The sequence below is a fragment of the Drosophila pseudoobscura genome, chromosome X (genome assembly GCF_009870125.1).
Source record: "Drosophila pseudoobscura strain MV-25-SWS-2005 chromosome X, UCI_Dpse_MV25, whole genome shotgun sequence".
NCBI lineage: Eukaryota > Metazoa > Arthropoda > Insecta > Diptera > Drosophilidae > Drosophila > Drosophila pseudoobscura.
The window spans coordinates 37,299,417-37,327,124 of record NC_046683.1 but is presented as its reverse complement, the minus strand read 5'-3'; the positions used below and the strand labels follow the sequence as shown (position 1 = coordinate 37,327,124).

General features: G+C 42.4%; 1 protein-coding gene and 2 long non-coding RNA genes across 3 annotated transcripts; all 3 read right to left on the bottom strand.

Annotated features, from left to right (window-relative positions):
• Positions 1-5,127: 5,127 nt before the first annotated feature.
• On the bottom strand, positions 5,128-7,212 carry LOC117184857 (uncharacterized). Its single transcript, XR_004470326.1, has 2 exons — positions 6,669-7,212; positions 5,128-6,611 (listed from the first exon to the last, which is right to left on the bottom strand). It is a non-coding gene; the product is annotated as an uncharacterized lncRNA (long non-coding RNA).
• Positions 7,213-14,255: 7,043 nt separating this feature from the next.
• On the bottom strand, positions 14,256-17,475 carry LOC117184746 (uncharacterized). Its single transcript, XM_033383571.1, has 2 exons — positions 17,292-17,475; positions 14,256-16,086 (listed from the first exon to the last, which is right to left on the bottom strand). The coding sequence occupies exon 2, from the start codon at positions 15,900-15,902 to the stop codon at positions 14,481-14,483; it is 1,422 nt and encodes a 473-aa protein (XP_033239462.1). The 5' UTR covers positions 15,903-16,086; positions 17,292-17,475; the 3' UTR covers positions 14,256-14,480.
• A 9,301-nt stretch (positions 17,476-26,776) lies between these two features.
• Positions 26,777-27,467, bottom strand: LOC117185015 (uncharacterized). Its single transcript, XR_004470507.1, has 2 exons — positions 27,404-27,467; positions 26,777-27,345 (listed from the first exon to the last, which is right to left on the bottom strand). It is a non-coding gene; the product is annotated as an uncharacterized lncRNA (long non-coding RNA).
• Positions 27,468-27,708: the final 241 nt, after the last annotated feature.

Below are 27,708 nucleotides of genomic sequence, written 5' to 3'. Positions count from 1 at the left end.
CTTTCGTTGCCAACCGCAAAGGGTTCAAACATCGCCGAGTTGCGTAAGATAGTCGACACCGCTGACGAAAGTATACGTGGTCTACATGCGCTGAGCTGCGACAGCCGCGATGTGTGGCTAATCCATATCTTGCTCTCAAAGTTAGACCCGGAATGCAAGGAAGCGTGGGCCACCTCCAGTGAATCGTGCAAGGAAAATGTGACCATAAATGACCTGTTCGGCTTTGTCTTCGCCCGTTGCGATGCACTTGAGTCTTGTCAAGATCCAAAGCTAATCCAGGATACACACACGGTGCTGAATAAACGTCGTGCAATTTCTCATCATGTGGACGTGCCAAATACGTCTGCTCGTGATTGTGTATATTGTCACGAGCAACACAGTCTTTATGCATGCACTCAATTCAAGGCTCTGGATGTTGTGGACCGCCGCAAGTTCGCAAGGGATGGTCATTTGTGCTTCAATTGTCTAAGCCGATCTCATCAAGTCAAGAAGTGTAATTCCACAAACACGTGCCGTCTGTGTAAGCTGAGGCACCACACTCTTGTTCATCCAGAGGACATACGCTCTGTCACGGCTTCCGCTGATGTCAACAACTCCGCTGACTCACCCTTCCGCTCGTCCAGTTTCCCTGCTGACGCTGATCCTGCCGTGGTCAGCCATCATACATTGGAGAGGAAATTCGTGGCCAAGAGTCAGGCCATATTGCCAACGATTTTGGCCACTATAGTCGACTCCTGGGGCAACGAGACCACCTGCAGGATACTGTTGGATACTGGTTCGACTATAACGATGGTCGCCGAATCATTTATTCAACGAATTGGTTTGCCGCACACCCACGCTCGTATACCAGTGGTTGGTCTAGGCGCAAATCCTGCTGGGGTTACTAGAGGTCGCGCCACATTCACGCTGCTCTCCCGCACAAGCTCGGCCTCAGTGGTGGTAACAGGTCTGATTATGAACACTTTAACCTCCTCGATTCCAGCCCAGAGGATCGAGTCTAACACACCGATGTGGAAAAGGATTCGTGATCTACCCTTAGCGGACCCTACATTTGGTAAACCAGGCGAAATCGACGTGATCTTAGGAGCTGATCAGCTTTGGAACTTGTACACTGGACAACGCAAAGAGTTTGGTTCTGAATATCCTATTGCACTTCATACTAATTTTGGTTGGGTCATTACAGGCAGCTACCATCTCAGTAGTGATGCTCACAACCACGCACTAGCACATCACGCGCACGAGGATCTGGACACTTTGGTTCGATCGTTCATGGACATGGAACGAGTTCAACCAAGTGACGCTACCATTGATGCTAGTGATCCCGCTGAGCAACACTTCGTTCATACGCACGCCCGCAGAAACGATGGCGTATACATCGTCCAATACCCGTTCAAGGAATCTGCCCCTCCGATGGGGTCCACACTGCCACAGGACATTTATAGTTGGCTGAGCTCGGTCGACTGGAACGAACCACTACTCGCGCAGCTATGCGCACGGTGGCAACAGTTTGCAGCCGAAGTTCATTTATTGGAAAGCTGTCGCATACCCCGCTACCTATCCTCGCCACTTCAAGCAACGGAGCTGCATGGATTCGCCGATGCGTCATCTCATGCATACGCCGCTGTTATCTACAGTCGCGTGAGAGTCAATAATGATTACGCTGTAACACTGATCGCCGCAAAAACCCGGGTGGCACCCATCAAACCTAACTCCATCCCACGGCTCGATACTTCGTGTTGGTCAGACTCCGAAATTGTACTACATTGGCTCTCATCACCCCCACGGACTTGGAACACTTATGTTTGTAATCGCACGGCTGAGATTCTAGAAGCTTGCCCACGTAGCTGCTGCCACGTAGCTGCCCACATTCGCACTGAGGACAATCCCGCGGACTGTGCATCACGCGGACTTCTACCAAAGGATCTGGTGGAACATCAACTGTGGTGGAATGGACCACCGTGGCTTTCCCAATCACATCGCAATTGGCCACCTGCTAAGGCCAAGTTCGCACTGTCGACTGAGGACGCTGAGCGGATGGAAGTAACGGTCAAGCCCCAAGTTAATCTACACATTTCCAATGAAGGAAATGATCTTAACTGTATGATCAACAAAGCGTCCTCCTGGTCACATCTCTTGCGGACACTTAGCTATTGCTTTCGGTTCGTACATCGTCTTCGTTGCAAGGACCGCCTGTCATCATTTTTATCGTCATGGGAGCTTCAATATGTCCGCTCTAGGGTAATCAAACATGTCCAGATGGAGTTCTTCCAAGTGGAGTACAGACAGCTGAGCACTGGACAAGCCCTTTCTCAAAAATCCAAGTTGATTCACTACACTCCATTTGTTGACGACCAAGGAATTCTGCGCGTAGGAGGACGCATTGGAAACTCGATGACAACCTATGACGCAAAACATCCCATACTTCTTCCAAAGGAATCACCAGTCGCTGTTTTAATAGCTAGACACCAGCACGTCACATCGTTACACGCTGGAGTCGAGTTTATGTTTCACACGTTGAGACAGAAGTATTGGATCCTGGGAGCCCGTAACATAGTCCGCAAAATTGTATTCAACTGCAAGATATGCTTCCTCCAGCGCAAAGGAACGAGTACACAGCTCATGGCTGATCTTCCCGCCGTTCGCGTTCAGCCCACCCGCTGCTTTCTACATTCTGGATTGGATTACGCTGGACCAGCTACCATCAAGACATCAGCAGGTCGGACACCGAAGTTTGGCAAAGCTTGGTTTGCCATCTTTGTTTATCTGTCCACCAAAGCAATTCATATCGAGCTCGTCAGTGATTTGACGACTCCTGCATTTATCGCCGCTTTCAAACGTTTTTGGTCTCGACGTGGCCCTATATCCGACTTGTACTCGGACAATGGCACAACATTCCATGGAGCCAGAAAGGAGCTAACGGAGATGCAACGGATAGCTGTATCTCAAAGTCAAGACGAGGAAATTGCTAATTTTCTGACGAGTCAGGACATCAACTGGCACTTCATTCCGCCATCTGCCCGGCACTTTGGAGGTCTTTGGGAAACAGGCGTACGATCTATCAAACTCCACCTTCGCCGAGTAATTGGTAGCAGTGCGTTAACCTTCGAGGAATATTCAACAATTTTAACTCAGATTGAAGGGTTACTCAACTCTCGCCCACTGTGCGCGCCCAGCGATCACAGCTTGGATCCCCTTACCCCCGCTCATTTTCTTACAGGTCAACCTCACATGTCGGTGCCGGAGCCGTCCTTGTTAGACGTCAACATTAACAGACTGCAGCGTTGGAGACAACTGCAAGCCAAGGTTCAAGGATTCTGGAAACGTTGGAATCTGGAATACCTTACTTCCTTGCAACCTCGCACGAAATGGCAGCAGGAGTCCAACGACATAACCGTGGACACTCTTGTGGTACTGAAGGAGCCAAATCAACCGCCTAGCAAGTGGCTGCTTGGGCGAATCACCGAAGTTCATCCTGGCCAAGACGAGAGAGTTCGAGTGGTCACCGTCAAAACCGCCCGAGGAGTGTACAAGAGGCCTATTACCAAACTTGCTGTGCTTCCCTTGTTCTGAACAGTCGTTCAGGGGGGCCGGTATGGTGAGAAATGAGCCTCGTAGTTTTTACATGTATATTGCGATTGACCTATTTACACGCTCATGATTGTAGTACACCGCCTAAGTAACTATTTTTACGCGCATAGCTGTGTTGTTGTTTACTCGGGTCCAGAACATAGCTGTAATGTTCTCACACGCATGGCCAGACCCGCAGCTGCACACGCACACAGCGATGCGTTCCGTTGTTTTGCATTGAAACCGTCGCGTCGAGTCTTATCGCGTGATCTTTCAATTCCCTTTTGCTCGACTTCTTTTCGCGGAGTTGATGCAGTAGAAACTTCGAGACGAAGCCGCCCGCACGCATAGTTTGTACCGCCGCAGAATCGAACCCCCCGCTATTCTTGTAATATAATTGTACTATAACCACCAATATTAAATAATCAATAAATAATAAATAAGCTCAAGATATAAACGATTATACAGTCCACTAATTCATAACCAACTACCTTTTTTTAATAAGTTAAAAGCTAAACTAGTTTGAATGGGTTTAATTCGAAATCGGTAATCGGTAATCGGTAAAAAGACTATCGCTCTGCCTGGCTCGATATCAACTGGTCCCACCAAAACACGGCCTATTGAGATTTCGCGGTCTTTTTACGAGTGAGTCACTCAAAAAAGAGAGAACGGAGTCAAAGCATGCGGAAAGACTCTTACATGGTGAATGCATGAATAAGGTGGCGTATGATAATCGCCGAAAGACAGCAAGTGTGGTGATGACGTCATCTTGTTAATAAAGACACTTGCATCCATATGTAAATGTGTAAGGATGTGAACAGACAGTTGAGAGAACTCTTTTCTGAGTGGGGCAGAGAAGCATGCGGAACAAACGGACAATTCAATTCACGTTTTCCAAATAGACATAGAAGGTGAATTCACCAATAAGGTGCCGTATGATAATCGCTGAAAGAGAGCAGCTGTGGTGATGACGTCACCTTGTTAGACATTTTCAGCTTTTGTATGTATGGACATTTGCTTTATTGAGAGAACACTTGTCTGTGTAGGACAGAGAACTGAGAGAATAACTCAAATAACGCAAAAAAATGGAGCGGCTTTTTTCTCATTTCTTCCATTCGCATACGAGTGAAAACATTTTCGTGTCCCCCTCACTTACTGTAACGGTTAAGAAATTATTTACCAATTGCCTGGGCCTGGGTGATGCTCTCTTCCTCTTTTTGGCTTGCGGAAAGAGTGAGAGAGCCCCTGGTGTTTAGCTTTCGCGGTTTTTTTACAGCCAATTCTCATTCTTTCTAAAGGCATTTACAGTGGGCTGCAAAAGTGAGTACATATTCACAATCACTGACTTTCGCCGCCCATAACAGCCAAACGAATAAAGCAAAGAAAAAGAACTTTTTTAACAAAACGAAATGAGAAGTTGTCAAAGAGTGAAAAAGAAAAAAGCAAAAAAACTCGCATGTACTCAGTTTTGCACTTTTACAAAAATCAAAGAAAATAACATAGTATTAATATTTTGTCCATAGACCCTTATTAGCTATTACTTTATTAACACGGTTTGGCTGTAACGAACCAGGCTGGGTGTTGGGGAGTGGGAGAAGGGCGCACGCGGTTGTTCCCGGCTGGGATGCTCGTCGGCTAATTGGGGTGGTGATCTTGCCCTCCTCTCACCTGATGCCTATCTTCATTATTAACAAGTTAAAATTTATGCGTGCTACGACGAGAGTTAAGGTGGACCTAAAATTGCTTGAACACGTAATTGGCCCTTTCTCCGACCTGTCCCCGAACGCTTTTCCCCGCCTCAGATCTCGTTGAGGGCGGATTGACCCTCCCTACCTTGGCCATTCCTAGGTCGCAATTTATATGGAATGACCCCTTTGCGTCGTTATGGGATCCTCAGGGGCATTTGGCTAGCCGAAGGCAAAAAAACTGTGAACTAAAACATTATAAAATTTATTGACTTATGACTAAAAACTGAGCGATTCCTAAATTAAAACTAAACATAACTCAACAAAAAGTACGCATAAAAAGTAAAAAGAATGAAAAAAATAATATCAATAAAATTGCTTAATAATGATGAGGAATAAAACTAACAATTATCTCGGAATTCATGTATAAAGACAGTACAACAGCCAGACCGAAAGGGGGGAAGAAACGGAACAAACAATAGGGGGAATTATGTAATTATCTAAATCTCTCTTTTCTTTTCTCTCATGAGTGGAATTGCCAGGGTTAAATTTTCTTGTTCGTTCTCACTCACCCGATGATCCGCATATCCACCGATGAAGCGCTTCCCGGAGGAGATTTGGACCTGTAAAGTGAACTCCAATCGGGAGTAAATCAAAGGCACACAAAAAAAACCTCACTCACAAATTCAACTCTTTGCTCGCTCCACTCTTACTTTGAGCGACTCATTCCACTCGAGTACAACAAAAAAACTCTCTCGGCCCTTTCTTTTTTTTTCCTTTTCTTTCGCCTGCCCTTCACCGACTGTCGCAGACTTTAACGCACAAAAAAACTAACAAAGAAATATTACTTAACTCATTAAATTATTAACACTAATCACTTAACACTGAATCCTATTATTGCTAGAGATCTCGGCCATTCCCGGTTTCTTTTAGTTTTAGATTTTCCCTTCCGAAATCACTTCATCGTTCCCTGGGACGGTTCCCGACGATGAAAGCACTCGCGAAGCCACTCGAAAGACCCCGCCAGATCTCGGACTGCTCTTGCTTTCGCTCTAGCTGCGCTATATAGCCCTGCCTTGGCTCGCTCTCCAACAAGACGATTGAGTTTTTTTTTCTTCTTCCCCAAAAACCACTCAACCCCCGCTAGCGTGACGTCGGTGCCCGTGTACTTGGGCCTGCAATTTTTTTCCACCGCTGCTTTGGCTGCTCCTCTGGACCCCTTCTGGCGTCCCTTGGACGCTCGATCTCCTCGACGCCTCGCGTCTTTGGATCCGCGAAGCTGATCCGGGCCGCTTGGCAACGAAAATACGGCGATGCGGCGTTCCTCCTTTGCGGTATCCACTGCGCCAATGGCCGGTCCTACACGGATGAAATTATCTGACTAGTCCAATTTTCCTTTACCCTTCTCAATCTTACCTAGGCTGGAAAACTAATGCCGGAATGCTGAAGCTCTTCTCCTCCCGCCGCGATTACACGTTTTTTCCCTTTTTAGCACTTATAAAAAATACTTGTTGGCTGTTGACAGAGAAAACGAACGCTCGGGTCGAGCGCCAAAACGGGAAGCGACCGAAGCCAAGCCCCTCAACAAGCTACAACCCTCGGGCCCTCTCAAAGGACAGGGTGAAATGCCAGAGAAAGTTGACAATCCAAGCTGTTAACTCTATCCCCCTTCCTATGCCACTTTTCGTGATCTCCTCGACCTAGCCCATAGAGGGTGTTTGGTCTACCACGGCCCTTACGGTGCCGACCACTAGATGGCGCTGCGAACTAGCTCGCTCGCTGATCCAAGCGTTACAAATACCCCCCGCCGAAGATCTGACTTAGTGGTATCACACAAGTCGGATCCAAACTGCGCGGATCAGCTATTGTTTTAAGTCTTTCGCGTGGTATCGCCCAATAGACCGTCCTTGTAGATCCTCCAACTCATAATAAGCATTACCTATCTTCTTGCGGATTCTGGCCTTCACAAAGGCTGGGCCCAGTTTGGCACTATAGCCAGCCTGGAAGTTGCTCTGCTTAAAGTTCCTCCGGAACACCTCTTGGCCCACTTGGTACGAAACCTCCCTTGATCTCAAATTGTAATTTCGTTCGTTTTTCTGCCTTTGCTTTTCCATTACCGTTAAGGCCTTGCTACGTACCAATTCCAACGAATCCTCCTTGGAGAAGACTAGGGATTTATCTTCCAACAATCGAAGAGCTCTCAGAACTTTATACGTTTCCCCTGAGCTAACGAACTGCTGCCCAAATACCATATAATAGGGCGAAGCTCCAAGGCTAGAATGGACCGCGGTTCGCAAGGCGCAACAAATGCTGCTCAGCTCCTCGTCCCAATTTTTCTGATCGGACCTCACATAGGAACGAATGGCGGCAATTACAGATCGGTTTACTCGCTCTGACGCATTCGACTGCGGAGAGTATACTGCTGTGGCCGTGTGTGATATCTTGTGCGCTTTGAGAAACTTTTGGAAGACTTCCGACTTAAATTGCGAGCCATTGTCCGATACGATGGTCTCCGGAAAGCCAAAAGTGTGGAATAGATCTTGCTGCAGATACTTGATCACGAGATCAGCCGTTAGTTTTTTTACAGCCTTCAGGAAGACAAACTTAGAATAGTGGTCTAGTACTATAAATATGCCAATATTCCCGCTTTTTGAACGTGGATAAGGGCCGAGAAAATCTACGTATAGCTTCTGGAAAAACCTCTGCGACTCGGGTGCCACTCCCATCGGGGGTCGCTGGACAGAGTTCGGTGCTTTAGTTGCTTTACAAGTGTCGCACGCGAGTACATACGCTTTTACATCTTTGACCAAACTTGGCCAATAGAGAAACTGTCGCACTCGCTCTAGAGTCTTATGAATTCCCCCATGCGATGCTAAGGGATGGTCGTGAGCATTGGCTAGTACCTCTGCAATGAGACTCTGTGGGATCCATAACTTCCAGATAAAATGATCATGAAGAGTACTCCCTGTGGCGAAATCACACTTCCTGTACACACGATCTTCGACCACCCTCAGATCCGGCAAGTTAACGTCATTGGCCTTTATTCTGTTTACCAGCTCCACATACTCGTCGGACTGAAAAGCTGGCGACTCGAGATCAACTGCTTGTCCATAACCAACATCCACGGCCGCCAAATCTTCTTCATTAACTCTGGATAAGGCATCGGGTACAACATGTAAACGCCCACTCCGGTGTTCTATTTTGAAGTTAAAGCCCTGTAATTTCAATGCCCATCGGGCCAGCCGCGAATGTAGATCCGTCTGCGTCATGAGCCATTTCAGAGATGCATGATCGGTGATAACCGTAAAATCATGTCCCTCTATGTATGCCCTAAAACGATTGATGCAAACAATCGCCGCCAGACACTCTTGCTCGGTCACAGAATAATTTCTTTGCGCCTTATTAAGTTTTTTCGACACAAAAGCTATCGGAAATTCGTCTCCTTCCGGAGTCTTTTGCACCAAGACACCTCCAACACCTGACTTGCTGGCATCACAATGCACAAAGAAAGGTTGGCTAAAATCGGGACTACGAAGAACTGGCGCAGAGCACAACAGTTTTTTAAGTTCCTCGAACGCGGTACGTCCTTCCGGAGTCATGACAAATCTGCACTTAGGTTTCAGCAGGTCAGTGAGAGGGGAAGCTATCGACGCAAAATTTGCTATAAATTTACGATACCATCCAACCATCCCAAGGAATCTCCGTAGGGCTCTCAAAGAGTTCGGCACTGGAAAGTCTATCATGGCCGAAATTTTCCCGGGATCCGTTCGAATGACACCCTCCCCGACGATATGACCAAGATACTTCACCGAACGCATACAGAATTTGCTCTTTTCTACGTTGAGCGTTAATCCAGCCAATCGAACATGCTGCGCTACAACTCTCAACACCTTCATATGCGACTCAAAGCTATCGGAAACAATTAACAAGTCGTCCAAGTAGACGAAGACTTCATTGCGAAGTTCCGCAGGGATCACCTTGTCCATCAATCTGGTCATGGTTTGCGACGCGTTGGTGAGACCGAACGGCATAACCTTAAACTGATATAAAGGTTTACCTGGAATTGTGAAAGCAGTTTTGTCCCGAGACTCCGGATCTAAGGGTATCTGCCAATAGGCATCCTTGAGATCCAGACTCGAGATGAACATGGCTCTGGGGAGGCGACTTAGTATACCGTCTATTTGCGGCAACGGATAGGCGTCCTTTCGTGTAACGGCATTGACTTTTCGGCTGTCTAGGCAAAGTCGAACCTTTCCCGGTTTCTGGACTAGCACAACTGGAGAGGACCAGGCGCTATCAGATTCCTCAATAACTCTTAATTTGAGCATCCTATCCACTTCGGCATACAGCAGTTTCTCCACGGCTGGTGACACGGGAAAATGCCGTTGTTTTACAGGCATTTATTACATTTTGTTGTTAAATCATTATATATAATATCTTATTTCAAATTATCTATATTTATATATAAACTATGGAAATTTATTACACACTAATTTTTTTCTTAAATGACCTCATCTTCTTCTTCTAGTTCTATGTCGTATATATTATAATCAGAATCAGAATCAGATTGCGAGTCATTATCGTATTCACATGAATCTTTGCTTTCGGTAGACGGCAACTCCAGAAGGCTTAATACTTCTTTGGAAAGAGGCTTTTTCTTGTTTTTCCTTTCCCTCTCCTTTAAACAGACACTCGATAGTAATGGATCCGAGGAATCCATCGCTCTATAAAAAATGTCAGTCATAGTATTTACCCGACTATTTTTTCTTGCATGTGATAATCTGTCTTTTTTGTACATTTTATTCCGTGCCTCTGAAGCATTTTCTCCTAAACATCCAAGTGGAACCAACGTCGAATTGTTTATTTGAAAACCGTGGACTAATACTTTATGAATCGTAGGGGACATTGGGTACCACGGATATGTTTGCATATATAAGCAAAAAGTACTCTCACAAAAAGAACGAAATTTTTCCGAATTTATATAATAGTTACACGAAATTGCGATTAAGATTATGTGAAAATTATTTAAAAGGGCTACGCTAAAGTTGGTTATGGATGATAGTAGCTTAGTGTTCGCAAAAGCTCTTCTTGCCGTATTCCCATCATTGCTATTTCCGTTGCCATTCTGCTTTGGCATGCTTATACGTAGACCCATATCTTCCCAAATCTTTTCCTGAATATATTTTTTCCGAATTCTCATTTTTATCTTATTATCACCTTTTATATGCCATTTTTGTATCTCTATTCTGTATGATATGTTCAAGACAAATTCTAGAAACCGGATCCAAGCATGTAATGGACTTACTCCAAATTTCAAAGCTCCAAGTTTTGGGGTAAAGGTTTCTGAACTAAAATCTGTAATTTCCAATACTTTTGTCGGGGTGACCCCACATATTGGACAACATTGAGTAGATTTAGTTCCAGTTAATACGTTCAGCACTTTTCCATCTATAAGTGTCATATGCATTTCATAGGTAACTACTATGTCAACATTCTCAACTAATTTATAAACAAAGGGTTTAAGAGTGTTAATTTGAAAATCTAAATCTTTTTTTTCTATAATTATGTGCGCAGTAGTTTCTTTTACTAGATCAATTTTTAGCGGTCTGCAAAATCTAATAGACTGCGGTGTTCTATTTGTCCAGATGTTCCGATGATAGGTGTCTGTAATTTGTATGGGTATAACAGAAGTTACAAATAAAGAATGATCGGAAAGCTGACTGCCAGGTATTTCAGTTAAAAACTTCTGCTTGTATATACTATGACCCGTTGAGCCATCAAATCCGTAGCTGCAGATTAATTTGATTTCAGATGCATCCGGGAACTGCTTGAAAACATCGGACTGCAATTTAATTATTCGATGTGCTGTATGATCCAAAAGATTTTGTAATGGCACTCGAGCAGTAGTTTCCATTACTTCTATGCACTCTGGTCGGCACTGTAATTTAGCTTCCATTACTTTATTATAGCTAGGATAAATGTCGCAGTTATGCCTTTTATTTAAAAGCCTAGTGTTTGTATACTGCTGTTTGTTGAGTGAATTTTCCAGGAGGTAAGCTAAAGCTTCATCTGGTGAAAGTGCAATGGGCTTTTGCAATTGAAGATGCTTTTTCGATTCAGTCGGGTATTCAGGTGTTCTAATTGTTTTTGTTACGACAAAAGCCACGTAGGTCTTGCGTTCTTTCTTAGCAGAAACTGCCGCAGCATGCATAAGAAGATTCGTGTTATTATTATTATCATTTGCAAGATCAGACGCCAGTTTCCTTTTTAATCTTGTCCCTGCATTTGTATAATGTAATGTTGGACGTCCCATTTTCTTTGGTGTCTTACAATTTTCATCAACAATAATTGTTATTTTAGAAGCCATCCATTTAGCATGGGTGGTCATAAACCGTTCCATCATTTTGTTGCACTTCAGAAGGTTTCTTTTAATGAAGGACTCAAAATTACTGATTTTTTTATCTATTTCTCTTTTTTTTCATTTTCCAAATGGTTGTTATTGATTTTACTGTAAATCCAATGTGAGACAGATTTTTTTTGGCGATTGTTGTTGCGCCAAATATCGATGAGATCGCTATGCAAAAACTCGAACTTTCCTGAATATTAACAAATTTAAAGAAAAGGGGCCAAAACGGGCCAAAGTTGTTACTTTCCAGTCAATTACAACATTTGTAGGTACAAACTCGCATAGTTAGTTTTTCTCAGCAGAACTCAGTTCATTTGTTATATTCTACGAAACACAGGGGACGCAGTTAAATTTTCTACAAAAATACACATAAATTGGACATTGCACAACACTTAAATCTTGGGACTACACATAAAATAACTAAATACATTAGATACTACAAACCTTTATCTTCATTTTCCATTTTTAGCCGAATTTATTTGAGCAAATTTACTCGATCGCCACGTAAAAATGTAAACAAGTAATTTGGCGCCAATTTTTTTCCCACAATCAGCTGATCGATTGTTCACTTTCAAAAGCTCGCCAAAATCTTCAGGGGAGCTAAATAATTTTTAATATGTATGATGAATTTACTTTGAGAATTTGCAAGAAAAAACGTAATCCATTCACATAAAAATTTCGACTTTATGCCAAAAAAAACGAACTCTGGACCATAGTGCAGTGGTCGGCAGCAACACAATAATACTTTTTGTTTTAGTTTGACTTCTGTCAACGCACACAAACGCAATGTAATGTGTGCGTGCCGACCGCTGAAGTATATATGTATGTACATATAGTGCCTCACAGCTTAAATGAACCAGAGCACTTTTCAAACTTCAAACCCCTGTAAAAATCAATTGAGCAGTCCTATAACAAAAATTTTAATACAATTCTGTTAAGATTTTACTTATCTTACCAACCAAAAAAAAGAGTTCGATATTCTTCTCCGTTACCCCGCAAAAAGGAAAAAAACAAAATGCGCACTAGAAAACACCTTCTCTTTGAACAAAATAAGCTGTGGGGTGGAAAAAGGCAGTATTTTTGTTATTTATTATTTAAAACGTCTTAGAAAAATGTTAAAAAATATAAGAAGTTCGTTTTGTTTGTCATTTGATTTTCATTGGTAAGTTTGATGGTTTAGAAGTTATGAAAATTTTAAATTTTTAACGTGCTTTGGTTCATTTAAGCTGTGAGCCACTGTACAAACATATGTAGCAAGGCAGTATGTATTATTAAAATTTCAATTAATATATTAACTTACTCAGCAAGAACATCATTGAATACTTTTTTGGTGTCGAAATTGCTATTATTTTCGCACTTCAGTTTTATTTCACTAAGAGCACTGATTTTTTTTCATTTCATCACTCTGAGGGCCATGGCTATGCACAACATATTCAGGATTTGAGTAAACTCTAGATTTGTCTGAACTTAAATAAACTCTGGCTTTACAGAATTTAACTCGGCACACATATGTGGTTTCGCCTAGTTTTAATTGTTTGTTTTTTACATAAATTTGTTGCTCGAATAATGAAAACAACAGTAACGAGCAGCCCGCTCGGCTTCCTTCTCTGAATTCAAATTTAATATTTTCGTAGTCCATTCTTACTGTCTGAGCAACCGAATCGGAATGAATGCAGCAGAATAATGCGGCATATTTTTGGCGCGCGCCTCGCACGCTTTGCCTATTGCACAGAAAAAAATATTCTATAACATTATATTCTATGCACATGTTTAAAAACAATAAATTATCTACATATTACATATTAAATAATACGTTTATATTACATTAAATACAACACGGCATTCTTTAACAATTTTTGTTTAATGAAATTAACTTCCTAATAAAAACGCTGTTCATAAATTATGCAGTAGCTATATTTGCTCAATTAAGACAATATTTTTTACGGTGCATTTACAGTTAGGTAACCAGCTAAAGATAAAGAGTATGTGCGAGAGGGACAGAAAATCAGTCAGAACATGTCGTTGGGCGCTGTGTAGCCACTGCAAATTTATTTGTTCCTTTTGTTTTCTTTTTTTTGTTTTTTTTTTGTATTTTTTGATGGTGTATCGGCATAATTTGCTCAAAATCGCTGCGCGGAGATATGTCGCTTCTAAGCGTCATAGCTCCGCGCGGAGATATGTCGTTTGTGACACGGCGGAGATATGTCGTTTCAAAACGTCATATCTCCGAGCGGAGATATGTCGTTTGTAACACGGCGGAGATATGTCGTTTCAAAACGTCATATCTCCGAGCGGAGATATGACGCTTTCAAACGACATAAGTCCGCCAGAAAAAAAGCGACATAATTCCGCCGGCAAAATGTACTGGGCGGAGATATGTCGTCGGAGATATGACGCTATGCCGACTGGAGTTCTCAATCGACCCAGAACCTCCTGCCGCCTGCCATCTGCAGTATGAGCAACTGAGATGCCCCGTTTAAATGGAATCCTGCTGGTAATTATTTGTTTAGCCAAATTCCCACCAACTACACTCATCGCTGCCCCCGTATCTAACAACCCAAGCACTGGCCGCTCAAAAATTTTTACCTCTGCGTACGGACGTTTATCGAGCTCTTTGTACCTAATTGCATTTATTGATTTAGCTGCCTTCCAAAATGATCTCATCCGTTTGGAGTGTCTTGAATTGGATCTGCGACGGAACAGTGTTTCTACAGCTTCTGCATCTGAATTAGAATTAATGAAATTATGCCATAAATTTGTTTTTACTGTACTGACGGGCTGGACTGGAATGCTCGTATCTATAACTGCCTGGTGTTGATTTTCTACTGGCTGGCGTCTGGGTTCGCGGATTTTTGGCGACGCACACTCTGAAGCTGACGAGGCTGTGTGCTCGCCCTGCCGTTTTTTTTCTGACATTTTTCGCAAGCTGGTTTGTAAATGTTTGGAATGCCACACCCATAGCAAAAGATCTTGCATTTGGATTCGCAATCCTGGTACCGATGTCCTTCTTTATGGCAGTTCCAGCATACCAAGGCCAACGCTCCTATTTCGGCTTCGCCCTCACCTTCAGAAAACTCCGTTGCGTCATCAGACATGTGCTCCTCCACCAACTCAGCTACTTGCCTACGGAAAGGAACACTCTTTTGATAACCATAATTCCGTCTCACGTCCTCCAGGAAACTCTCTCTTCGTCTGCATATTTCCCTGAGCTCCCCAACCGAAGTTATTTTTATATTGAGCAACTCGTGCCTTACTTCGGGCCTCAAATTTCTTCGCAGTATATCTACCACAGACTTTTCTGACAAGGGAGACTCTAAACTATCCATTAGCTGGACTATGGCATCATAAAAGGCATCGAACCCTTCTTTTTCTTTCTGCTTCCGGTCCCTGATCGCCTCTCGAATGTCCACATCCGTGCGAGTGTCTCGGAACTGTTTCTTTAATGCCTGACAAAGCACATCCCATCGGACCACTACCACTGACTTATGAAACCTCCAAAAGAATTCCCGAGCCTTTCCGTCAAAGAGGATGCTAGCGTTGCTACATAGCACCGCAAAGTTGCTTTCCATCGTTGCATGGGTGAGAGCTTCTACCCTATAGATAAAATTATCAGCGCTAATTCCTTCCGCATCCCCGCTAAATCGTAGCTTCCAACCATTCATGATGTGTACGACCTTGTCCGGCCTTTGGGACAGATCGGAAGCTAAACTTCTAGGAGTGTCTCTGCCCTCTCTGTAAAATCCTGCCGATTCTCGGCCTCCGCCTGCTTCCTGACCCTGCGAACTATGGTCTGGAGCTATATTTCGAGTGTGTTGATCCCGGCCAGTCAGTTGAAGATGAGCAGCGACATTGGTTTGTATTATTTGCGCCATCTGCTCCGACAACTGGGTTAAAAGGTCGTTTTGCATGGCTCGCACTGCTTGGGTAATCATGATTCCTATATTCCCGCCATCAACTGAAGCTGAACCTGGATTATTATTTGCTGATCCCGTCGCTGGGGTGCCTGAAGCTTTTTCTTTGCTTCCTGCCTGCTGTTTTGCGGTTTGCGTGCCCGAAACCGATGCGCCGCCTTGCAACTCAAAAGTGACTCTTCCACATCTGGGACATTTAGCATTTTCCTTCGAGTAGGGGACGATGCAAGCTTTATGAAACTCGTGGCCACACCTGGTCTTGTATAACTGCAGGGATCCAAACTCTTCCCCACACAGAAAGCAAACGGACGGATTTACAGGTTCTCCCTCCATTATTGATTCCCTTCGGCACGTCACCTAGCTTTTTTCTTCCCAGTGCTCACAATTCTTTGCCGGTCGATGACCTATCTCAACCGAGACAGCGGTTTCGGCGTTCTAGCAACTTTTTTTTTTCTTGTGACACAAAAAAAATAAAAACTCTTTGCTTACAGCTTGAGGAATTGAGACGCGTTTGTAGCTGATAATAAAACATAAAACAATTTATAATTAAAAATAAGAATAATATTTTGTGAAAATCGCAATATATAAAGAAATCAAAAAAACATTTATTTGCCTTCAAGCATAGCTTAGTTCCCCTGAAAAAAAAATCATATCGGAACTGGTGTGAGAAGAAAGAACAAAGATATTTTACCGCTGCTTGTGCCGCTAATCAGCCCTCGCAACAACAACCAAACGTTTTATTGCTTTGGAGCGCCGATCCGCAAGACAAAAACAACGACTGCAAGCTCGAGTGCGAGTAAATCGAAGCTAATCAGTTTCGTCTTCTTTACTCTCCTTCGCACTCTTGCTTTCGCGGACAGGTATGCTGGTTTTCCATCACCCGTGGCCAGGCAAACTCTTATTAAAGATTTTGTTCTGTATTTCCGAGCGTTTGATGGCTAGCTCTGCCGCATGACTATTGTAAACTATGGATGGGTCTTTGCTAAAACTCGTTATTCGTGGTCAGGGTGGACTTATTTAAAGACTTCTTCCCTGCTTTTCCAAACGTCTAACTCGTTGGGCTACGGACTCCATTACTGTAGGGTATTTAATCGCCTACTAAGCTCTACGTCCTCAGCCGTGGCTTGTCGATCGCTGCTAGCAACGTCTCAACAATAAATCCTATGCGACTGACTTGCAGAATTTAGCTGACTATGAAGATCGGTATTCTGGCCCAGATGCTGCAGCAACCGTAGTTTGAGAATAAAAGCGAATAAACGTATATGCCTCTCTTCTCAAGCCCACTACATATGTATGTACATCGTTTGCCAGAAAAACCGAAAGTGTTTTTGATGTGTGTGTTTCTGCGATATTGTTGACCACATCGGGATGCGGTTCTACCAATTATTTTGGGTCCCATTGTTGGGCGCCACTAACTTTATAATAATGAAATTAATAATTACTTATAACTGTAACGAACCAGGCTGGGTGTTGGGGAGTGGGAGAAGGGCGCACGCGGTTGTTCCCGGCTGGGATGCTCGTCGGCTAATTGGGGTGGTGATCTTGCCCTCCTCTCACCTGATGCCTATCTTCATTATTAACAAGTTAAAATTTATGCGTGCTACGACGAGAGTTAAGGTGGACCTAAAATTGCTTGAACACGTAATTGGCCCTTTCTCCGACCTGTCCCCGAACGCTTTTCCCCGCCTCAGATCTCGTTGAGGGCGGATTGACCCTCCCTACCTTGGCCATTCCTAGGTCGCAATTTATATGGAATGACCCCTTTGCGTCGTTATGGGATCCTCAGGGGCATTTGGCTAGCCGAAGGCAAAAAAACTGTGAACTAAAACATTATAAAATTTATTGACTTATGACTAAAAACTGAGCGATTCCTAAATTAAAACTAAACATAACTCAACAAAAAGTACGCATAAAAAGTAAAAAGAATGAAAAAAATAATATCAATAAAATTGCTTAATAATGATGAGGAATAAAACTAACAATTATCTCGGAATTCATGTATAAAGACAGTACAACAGCCAGACCGAAAGGGGGGAAGAAACGGAACAAACAATAGGGGGAATTATGTAATTATCTAAATCTCTCTTTTCTTTTCTCTCATGAGTGGAATTGCCAGGGTTAAATTTTCTTGTTCGTTCTCACTCACCCGATGATCCGCATATCCACCGATGAAGCGCTTCCCGGAGGAGATTTGGACCTGTAAAGTGAACTCCAATCGGGAGTAAATCAAAGGCACACAAAAAAAACCTCACTCACAAATTCAACTCTTTGCTCGCTCCACTCTTACTTTGAGCGACTCATTCCACTCGAGTACAACAAAAAACTCTCTCGGCCCTTTCTTTTTTTTTCCTTTTCTTTCGCCTGCCCTTCGCCGACTGTCGCAGACTTTAACGCACAAAAAAACTAACAAAGAAATATTACTTAACTCATTAAATTATTAACACTAATCACTTAACACTGAATCCTATTATTGCTAGAGATCTCGGCCATTCCCGGTTTCTTTTAGTTTTAGATTTTCCCTTCCGAAATCACTTCATCGTTCCCTGGGACGGTTCCCGACGATGAAAGCACTCGCGAAGCCACTCGAAAGACCCCGCCAGATCTCGGACTGCTCTTGCTTTCGCTCTAGCTGCGCTATATAGCCCTGCCTTGGCTCGCTCTCCAACAAGACGATTGAGTTTTTTTTTCTTCTTCCCCAAAAACCACTCAACCCCCGCTAGCGTGACGTCGGTGCCCGTGTACTTGGGCCTGCAATTTTTTTCCACCGCTGCTTTGGCTGCTCCTCTGGACCCCTTCTGGCGTCCCTTGGACGCTCGATCTCCTCGACGCCTCGCGTCTTTGGATCCGCGAAGCTGATCCGGGCCGCTTGGCAACGAAAATACGGCGATGCGGCGTTCCTCCTTTGCGGTATCCACTGCGCCAATGGCCGGTCCTACACGGATGAAATTATCTGACTAGTCCAATTTTCCTTTACCCTTCTCAATCTTACCTAGGCTGGAAAACTAATGCCGGAATGCTGAAGCTCTTCTCCTCCCGCCGCGATTACACGTTTTTTCCCTTTTTAGCACTTATAAAAAATACTTGTTGGCTGTTGACAGAGAAAACGAACGCTCGGGTCGAGCGCCAAAACGGGAAGCGACCGAAGCCAAGCCCCTCAACAAGCTACAACCCTCGGGCCCTCTCAAAGGACAGGGTGAAATGCCAGAGAAAGTTGACAATCCAAGCTGTTAACTCTATCCCCCTTCCTATGCCACTTTTCGTGATCTCCTCGACCTAGCCCATAGAGGGTGTTTGGTCTACCACGGCCCTTACGGTGCCGACCACTAGATGGCGCTGCGAACTAGCTCGCTCGCTGATCCAAGCGTTACATGGCATACTCTCTACCAAATTCTCAATAATAGCTTTTGGAATACGATTCCATTCCAATTCTACGCGGCTCCAGAGATCGCCTAGGTTGGATGGGGCTGATTTTTACTGACCGAGCCGTCGTTTCACGATTGACCATAAGTTTTCAATCGGATTGAGGTCGGGACTTTGAGCTGGCCACTCCATCAGTTTAAAATTTTGATTTCCCAGCCATTCTCTAACAATTTTCGCAGTGTGCTTCGGATCTCCATCTTGTTGAAATGTTATTTGTGGTTCGGGATAAGCATATTTTTCCAAAAAATTGGGTAGATAGGTTTGCAAAATATTTAAGTAGTTCTCTTTTCGCATGATACCATCTATTTTTTGTAGAGGACCAACGTGACATCATGTAAAACATCCCCAAACCATAATATTTCCACCGCCATGTTTTACAGTTTGCTTGACATGATGTTTTTGAAGTTTCTCTCCGGGCCTACGCCAACTGTACTGCTTCCCATCCGATTGAAAACGGTTAAATTTGGATTCATCAGGCCAGATAACACGTTTCCAATCATCCGTGGTCCAATTTTTATGATCCCTTGCAAATATCAACCTTGCTTTAACATTTTTTTCCGACATCGCAGGTTTATTTTGCTTAACGGCTACCATGTACCCAATGTTGCGAAGGGCTCTTCTAGCTGTCCAGCAACTAACATTTTTTTTATGGCCATAGAAGCATTCTTTGGTGTTAGCAACTTATTTTTTCTCATTTCGGACATCATAAGTCTAGCGTCTGAGTCCGTTAACTTCTTAGGGCGGCCTTGTACTTGAGGTTTGGGGACAGCATTTCGAACGAAAATAGTTGCAAATAACGAAAAGTGCAAAACTGAGTACATGCGAGTTTTTTTGCTTTTTTCTTTTTCACTCTTTGACAACTTCTCATTTCGTTTTCTTTTTATTACCTATTTGCTAAGAATAAAGTGTATTGATATGGGAAAAAAGTTCTTTTGCTTTGCTTTATTCGTTTGGCTGTTATGGGCGGCGAAAGTCAGTGATTGTGAGTATGTACTCACTTTTGCAGCCCACTGTATATCACTTTCACACTTGCATTCGCTGGTCCCCCTTTCACTCCCTAACCATAACGGCTCATTCAAACAGCTGCATATACATACACATACTATATAATGTTTATTTATTTACATATTTATGTTCATTGCTCTTGCTCTTCCTCTTTGGACAAGTGATATTGCTGGGCATGCTGTGTGTCTCTCTCTATTTAGTCTCTTTGTAGGCAAATGGACTGATTGATTTGTTAATGTGGGAGGGGGTGATTGAACTGAGACCTGGACAAGCAGACACCGCGGTGCGCTTGTTTGTAGAGAGAGGGGCATCTGGGCATCGGGTATCCCTCTTTTTTGGATAAAGGGTATTGGTCAGAATGTTGAGCGTAAAACAAAGAAAAAGACATCGCCTGCCAGCAGTTAGTCTAGGGCTTGCATTGCCGGGGTTGTTTTTATTTTTTTCAGGGTAGAGAGATAGAGAGAGAGGGAGATAGAGACGGCGAACGCATAGCTGCGTAGCCACTGCCAATTGTTTTGCTCCTTTTGGCTATAAAAATGATCCGATCCAAATTTAGCAATCTGGTAGATATGGTCGTTATCTATGATTCTGCGTTTTTAGTTTTCTCGCATCTGGAATATTGTGGATGCAACAGATTTTCGTCCTTTGTGGGTCGGAAGGGGGTGGGGAGAAAAACTGAGGTATACGTTTTATAGTGAGATCTAACAGAAGTGCGGATACCAAATTTTGTTACTCTAGCGTAAACAGTCCCTGAGATTTGTGGATACCCCAGATTTTCGTCCTTTGCGGAGACGGAAGGGGGTGTGGCGAGATTTTGACATAAAACGGTGAAGGTCCGATGTCACAGGAGTATGGATACCAAATTTGGTTGCTCTAGATCTTATAGGTTCTGAGATCCTTGAACTCATATTTTGCAATTGGCAAAACCGACCATGAAACCTATGTGTTAGAGAGAGACAGAGCGAGTGAGAATGAAATTGTTTTCATCATTCTGGCTATAATAATTATACGCTCTGGTTCAGATTTTGCACTCTAGAAGATATAGTCATCCTCTACGTCTCTGCGTTCTCAGTTTTCTCGTATCTTTGAAATTATGGATGCGACAGATTTTCGCTCTTTGTGGGGGTGGAAGTGGGCGGGGAAATGTTTTGAAACATTCTTGTAACAGTGACACAGAAGTTCGGATATAAAATGTCGTTGCTCTAGCTCTTATAGTCTTTGAGCACTAGGCGCTGAAGGAGACGGACAGACGGACAGGGCTCAATCGACTCGGCTATTGATGCTGATCAAGAATATATATACTTTATGGGGTCGGAAACGATTCCTTCTGGACGTTACACACATCCACTTTTACCACAAATCTAATATACCCCAATACTTATTTTGAGTATCGGGTATGAAAAGAAACTAGAACTGATTCAGTAAAGGTAGAAGGAAGTTAATACAGAAGGAAGTATCCGTCAATAAAGAAATAAATAGTTCGTGATTCAAATATCCTGAATACGCCGTCGTTTAATTATCGGACACCAAAAGTTTTAATAGTTTGGGATTTAAAAATTCCTGAACATGCCGTCGTTGAATTATCCGAAAATTAGCGATTTAACAGTTTGGGATGCAAAAATCCTGAACACGCCGTCGTAGAAATATCCGACATTAAAAAATATGCAAACTCTGAATCGAAAAAAATGAAATTGTATAACACAAGAACATATAAAGAAGATAATTTAGAAAACCTCAGAGAAAATGATAGCTATAATCAAAGAAAACCATGCGAATATAAAATTACAGTTACCCTTTAGAACGGATATAAAAGGAGAGATTAACACTGAACATGATAGACCGGTATATGGCAAACAGTATCCATACGCTTATTCGGTTAACGATTTCGTTAATAACGAAATAAGTAAAATGTTAGATGAAGTTATAATCAGACCTAGTAAAAGCCCATATAATTCACCGGTAATAGTAGTACCAAAGAAGGGAGTAAATGAGGACGGAACTCCTAAACATAGATTAGTAATAGACTTTAAGAAACTTAATGAAAACACCATACCGGATAGATACCCTATGCAAGATCCTTCAGTAATCCTTGCCAATTTAGGTAAGGCAAAGTATTTCTCGGCTATTGATTTAGAGTCAGCTTTCTATCAGATTTTAATGAGGGAATCAGATATTGAAAAAACATTATTTTCCATAAATAACGGTAAATATAAATTTCTGGAATGCCTATGGGATTGACGAACGCTCCCAGAATTTTCCAAAGGGCAATGGACGATATACTTAGGGGACAAGTTGGGAAAACTTGTCACGTCTATATGGACTATATAATAATATTTTCAAAAACTATAGAACAATATTATAAAGATCTTATTCATATAATACAGAAACCAAATTTTTGGGATACATTGTTTCCCATAATATCATTAAAACAGATCCAGAAAAAATCTCCACAATACAAAACTATCCAATTCCTAAAAATATCAGAGAGCTTCTTAGGACTAACAGGGTATTACAGAAAATTTGTCCGAAATTATGCCACAATTGCCAAGCCATTAACAAAATATCTGAGTGGAGTAAATGGGAAAGTTTCACGAAGGGCATCCAAAAAAACATTAATACAACTGGATTAACCAGCAATTGGAGCATTTAATAATTTAAAGGACAGTTTAATAGCACATATTGAATTAGTACAACCAGATTACAATAAAAAATTCACATTAACCACAGATGCATCGGAAATAGCAATAGGTGCAGTTTTGTCACAAGATGGGAATCCCATAACGTTTATTTCTAAAACTTTAAGTAAAACCGAGCAATTATATGCTACTAATAAAAAGGAATTATTAGCTATTGTATGGGCATTAAAAAATTTGCGAAATTATTTATACGGAGTGAGTGGAATTGAAATACATACAGATCACCAACCTTTGTCCTTTGCAATGTCGCAAAAAAATCCAAATGTTGAAATGAAACGTTGGTATTACTTCACACAGAAAATCATTTATAAACCAGGCTCAACTAACGTAACATATGACAGATTGTGATGTCGACCAGACGGAATAGGAATCAGATATAAATACTAAGCATTCAGCAGAGAGTAGTTTTGAAAACGTCATTCAAGAGACTAGCAAGCCTTTAAACCAATTTAAATAGCAGCTACTATTATCGCAAGGGAGATTCACAGTTCATGAGTTAGTAAGAGTTTATGAAAATACCCGACATATTATTGAATTTGATATGGTTGACAATTTGCTAATCATTTTGAAAGAATTTATTCAACCTAACTTAACCACAGGAATACATTGCACTTTAGAAGATTTATACTTTATCCAAAATAAGCTAAAGGAAAACTTCATAAATAAATTTCTCTTCACGAGAAAGTTCCTCCAAGATGTAGTAAATTCAGAAGATAAAGCTATAATTATAGAAGAAACACATTGCAGAGCCCATAGAGGACTAGACGAAAATTACAAACAAATAACTAAGTTGTATTATTGGCCAAACCTACACAAAAAACGAGGGGGAACGTTGTGAGTTGCTGCGGACACCGCAACTCTAGAGTTATAGCCGATACTAAGTCAGTATGGCTCTCCTCCGGCAGAGGCCGCTAATATTAAACGACACGACAAAGAGTGCGTGCGAGAGAGACAGAAAATCAGTCTGTGCGTGACGTCACGCGCTGCGTAGCCACTGCAAATTGATTTGTTTCCTTTGGCTATAAAAATGATCTGATCTGATTCAGATTCAGCAATCTGATAGATATGGTCGTTATCTATGATTCTGCGTTTTTAGTTTTCTCAAATCTGCAATATTGTGGATGCAACAGATTTTCGTCTTTTGTGTGGGCGGAGGGGGGTGGGGCGAAATTTTGAGATAAAGATTTTATAGTGAGATCTAACAGAAGTGCGGATACCAAATTTGGTTACTCTAGCTTTAATAGTCTCTGAGATTTGTGAATATCCCCAGATTTGCATTCTTTGCGGGGGCGGAAGGGGGTGTGGCGAAATTTTGAAACAAACTCGTCTCGGTCCGATATCTTGGGAGTGTGGATACCAAATTTGGTTGCTCTAGCTTTTATAGTCTCTGAGATCTAGGCGCTAATGTTTTACTCTAAGCAAAGCCGCCTATGCTACGTGTGTGTTAGAGATCTTTAAAATTGTGGATGCCACAGATTTTCGCCGTTTGTGGGGGCGGAAGTGGGAAGTAGCAGTGACATATCACAGAAGTTTGGATCTAAAACATCGTTGCTCTAGCTCTCATAGTCTTTGAGCATTAGGCGCTGAAGGGGACGGACAGACGGACAGACAGACATGGCTCAATCGACTCGGCTATTGATGCTGATCAAGAATATATATACTTTATGGGGTCGGAAACGATTCCTTCTGGACGTTACACACATCCATTTTCACCACAAACCTAATATACCCCAATACTCATTTTGAGTATCGGGTATAAAAATCAGATATCGAAAAAACTGCATTCTCCATCAACAACGGTAAATACGAATTCACACGTCTCCCCTTTGGATTAAAAAATGCACCAGCAATATTCCAACGCACCCTTGATGATATCCTTCGACCACATATTGGTGAAATCTGCTATATTTATATTGACGACATAATTATTTTTGGGAAAGATGAAGAAACACATGCTAACAATCTCGCGACCATATTCGATACCCTTGAACAAGCCAATATTAAATGCCAACTCGACAAATGCGAGTTCTTTAAAAATAAAGTAGAATTTTTAGGATTTATTATTTCCGATAGAGGCATAGAAACAAATCCTGCAAAGGTAGAAGCCATTTCCAAGTATCCTTGTCCGAAAACATTAAAGGATCTCAGATTCTTCCTAGGATTATCCGGTTACTATAGAAGATTCATAAAGGACTATGCAATGCTAGCTAAACCACTTACCTCATTATTAAGAGGGGAAGATGGTCGCATATCTAAAAACAACTCGAGCAAAAAAATCAGTCACCTTAACCCAGAGGCAATGGAAGCTTTCAAAAAACTCAAGAACACCCTCATTTCGACACAAGTCATTTTATAATACCCAGATTTCAATAAAGAGTTTCAACTCACAACAGATGCTTAAAATTTCGCATTAGGAGCAGTTTTACTCAAAATGACAAACCAATATCCTTCATCTCCCGAACCCTTTCGAAAGCCGAAGAAAATTATGCAGCAAACAAAAAAGAAATGCTAGCAATAATATGGTCATTGAAGTCTTTGAGAAATTATCTCTATGGGGGAGCAAAGGTTAAAATTTACACCGACCATCAACCCTTAACCCATTCCATGAGCGATTGGAATGGCAACGCGAGAATAAAACGATGGAGAACATTTTTGGAAGAGCACGACTATCAGCTAATCTACAAACCAGGAAAAGGCAATGTAGTAGCTGACTCTTTGTCCAGAATCAAGGAGATAAACTCCATCACGACACAACATAGTAGCCAAAGTTCCTCCGAAAGGTTAATTCATAGTTTGGAAATACCAATAAATACTTTTAAAAACCAAATCTTTATTATTCCAGGAAACGAAAAAAATTACAAATTTAGTATACTTGGCTTACTTGGTTCAGGATAATCATTTACGATACGATTAATAGCTTTGACTCCCACGCAGAAAGATCTTTCGTTGTGTGTTGGATGAGGTGATTTGATGGTGTAGCATACAACGTACAGGTTATAGGAGCTGATGATAAGTAAACGGGAGTAGGAAGTACGCGCTGGCTTCGGCTTTTGTCTCTGGTCGGCGGGGTGTGGGCATGGAGGAAATTTTACTACCCATTTATAGCTCTGGCAAATGGTCGAGATAAGAATTTATAAAAAAAATCGCGTACGAGTAGGGAAAGGATACTAGGAAACGGGATACAGGGGGGTCAAAGGGACAGATCAGCAGGTACACGTAAATGAAGAAGATCACCGGTCAGATCTTTGTCGGCTGCGGTATCGCCCATTGGCGAGAACGCCCACCCTACCATGATCCTTCAGGGCCACCTATTAATCGTCAGGATCCCTCCAACAAAGACTGCGGTGGGTCACATCTCCTTCAAACGACGCTGCAGGGTTCTGATATAGTCTATTTAGTCTTGTTTCATTTCAAAAACAAATTTTATTTAAGCAATCCATGAATATTCATCTACTTTCTTATTAAACCTAACCTAACATAGAACGTATACCCTAATATAACCATGATATTCGAAATTTTCTTTCATTTACAGGGTATTACTATAGAGAATATGCGGGGGGAAAGAGAATCATATGGGAGAGGTAGGGTATAATGATGAATAAATATATAAAAATGGTTATGAGTATGTATAGATATGTGCAAGAACTACATTACGTGTTCATTATAGGAACACTAAAACTTTAAACTTCATTAATTTAACTTGGTCCGTGCGAAACCAGGCAAAAACCAGGTATATGGAGAGTCGACCAAGAGCATGAGTAATACGTGTATAAGACCATGATCACGGTTGAAGACCAACGAATAGTTACCGCACAGTCATGTTTATCATATGGCTTACTTGTTTCATGATAATCACTTAGGGGACGAATAATAATTTTGGCTGCCACGCAGAAAGATCTTTCGTTGTATGTTGGATGAGGTGATTTGATGGGTGGATGAGTATGATGATGTGTGTGATTGTGATGATTAGCTGCATAGATGATGAGATGAATGTGTGGCAACCAAAATCAAAAACTGTAACAATAATCGGTATTAATACACTACTCATTTGTTCAAGTTCGACTTAGCCCATGTACAGGAATTCCCTTTTTGTTTATACCGGATTTAATTGGCTGTTGCAAATTTTTGCCGTATCAAAAGAACGTAGTTAAACAGAAAGCGGATAAAAAAACAGGGTTTCGCATATCGGGTCTAATTTTGAAAGAAAGATAGAAAATATAACTAAATCCGAGGCGGGGTGGATGCTTCCCGGCTGGAGACCGAGTTCCTACTCGAGGTCTCGAGGTGGCACACGATTGTACCGGCCGCAGGTAACTTCAGCTGCTTCCGATGCCAAGGGTCAATGACCGCGGTCCATCTGCGGCGTGAGGTTAGGTACACCCGCACACTTGATTGCTCGTGAGGCGACTGGTGTATTTGAAGAGTCAGTCTGATTATCCCCATGGGTCGAACGGGTTCAGGCGACGCTTGCAGAGCCCACCGATCGGGTTTACTGGAGGAGCAAGTCCATGCCCTCGGCTACCGCCTCATCCGAATGTCACACGGTGGGGGTTTAACCGGTGGGACGGGCACGTGGCCAATAGAGGTCTCCGGGAATAACCAATCCGTAACTTCTAAACCAGCGTTTCAATACGTAGATACTAGTGGTGCTAATCCTACGCGGAAAGAACATCACATTTTTCAACGGGTCGCTGTAGCTGGGTGGATAATTACCTCAACAGAATTGCACCACTGTTTCGAAAAATTTTAGTTAACTGTGGGCGCTCGTTTTCCAAATATTTCCAAATATCCAGTATTGGCGATATATAACTGGCGCGTCCACTCAAATAAAATGATCACTTTGAGCCGCACTTGGCACTTGCACTAGGCTTTGACTTTGGCTTGACCTTGGTTTAGAGAACTGGGTCCGCTCTACAAGACTTCTTTTTCCACTGCCAGTCCCTCTGACGGTCACGAGGAGAAAAGGACAGAGGCTGGGACTACTAAGTACACTTTCTATGGTCTTCTTCTGTTATACA

Bases quoted from the DNA above. Each gene is read 5' to 3' on its own strand.
- LOC117184746 (XM_033383571.1), bottom strand. From the start codon at position 15,902: ATGGAGGGAGAACCTGTAAATCCGTCCGTTTGCTTTCTGTGTGGGGAA.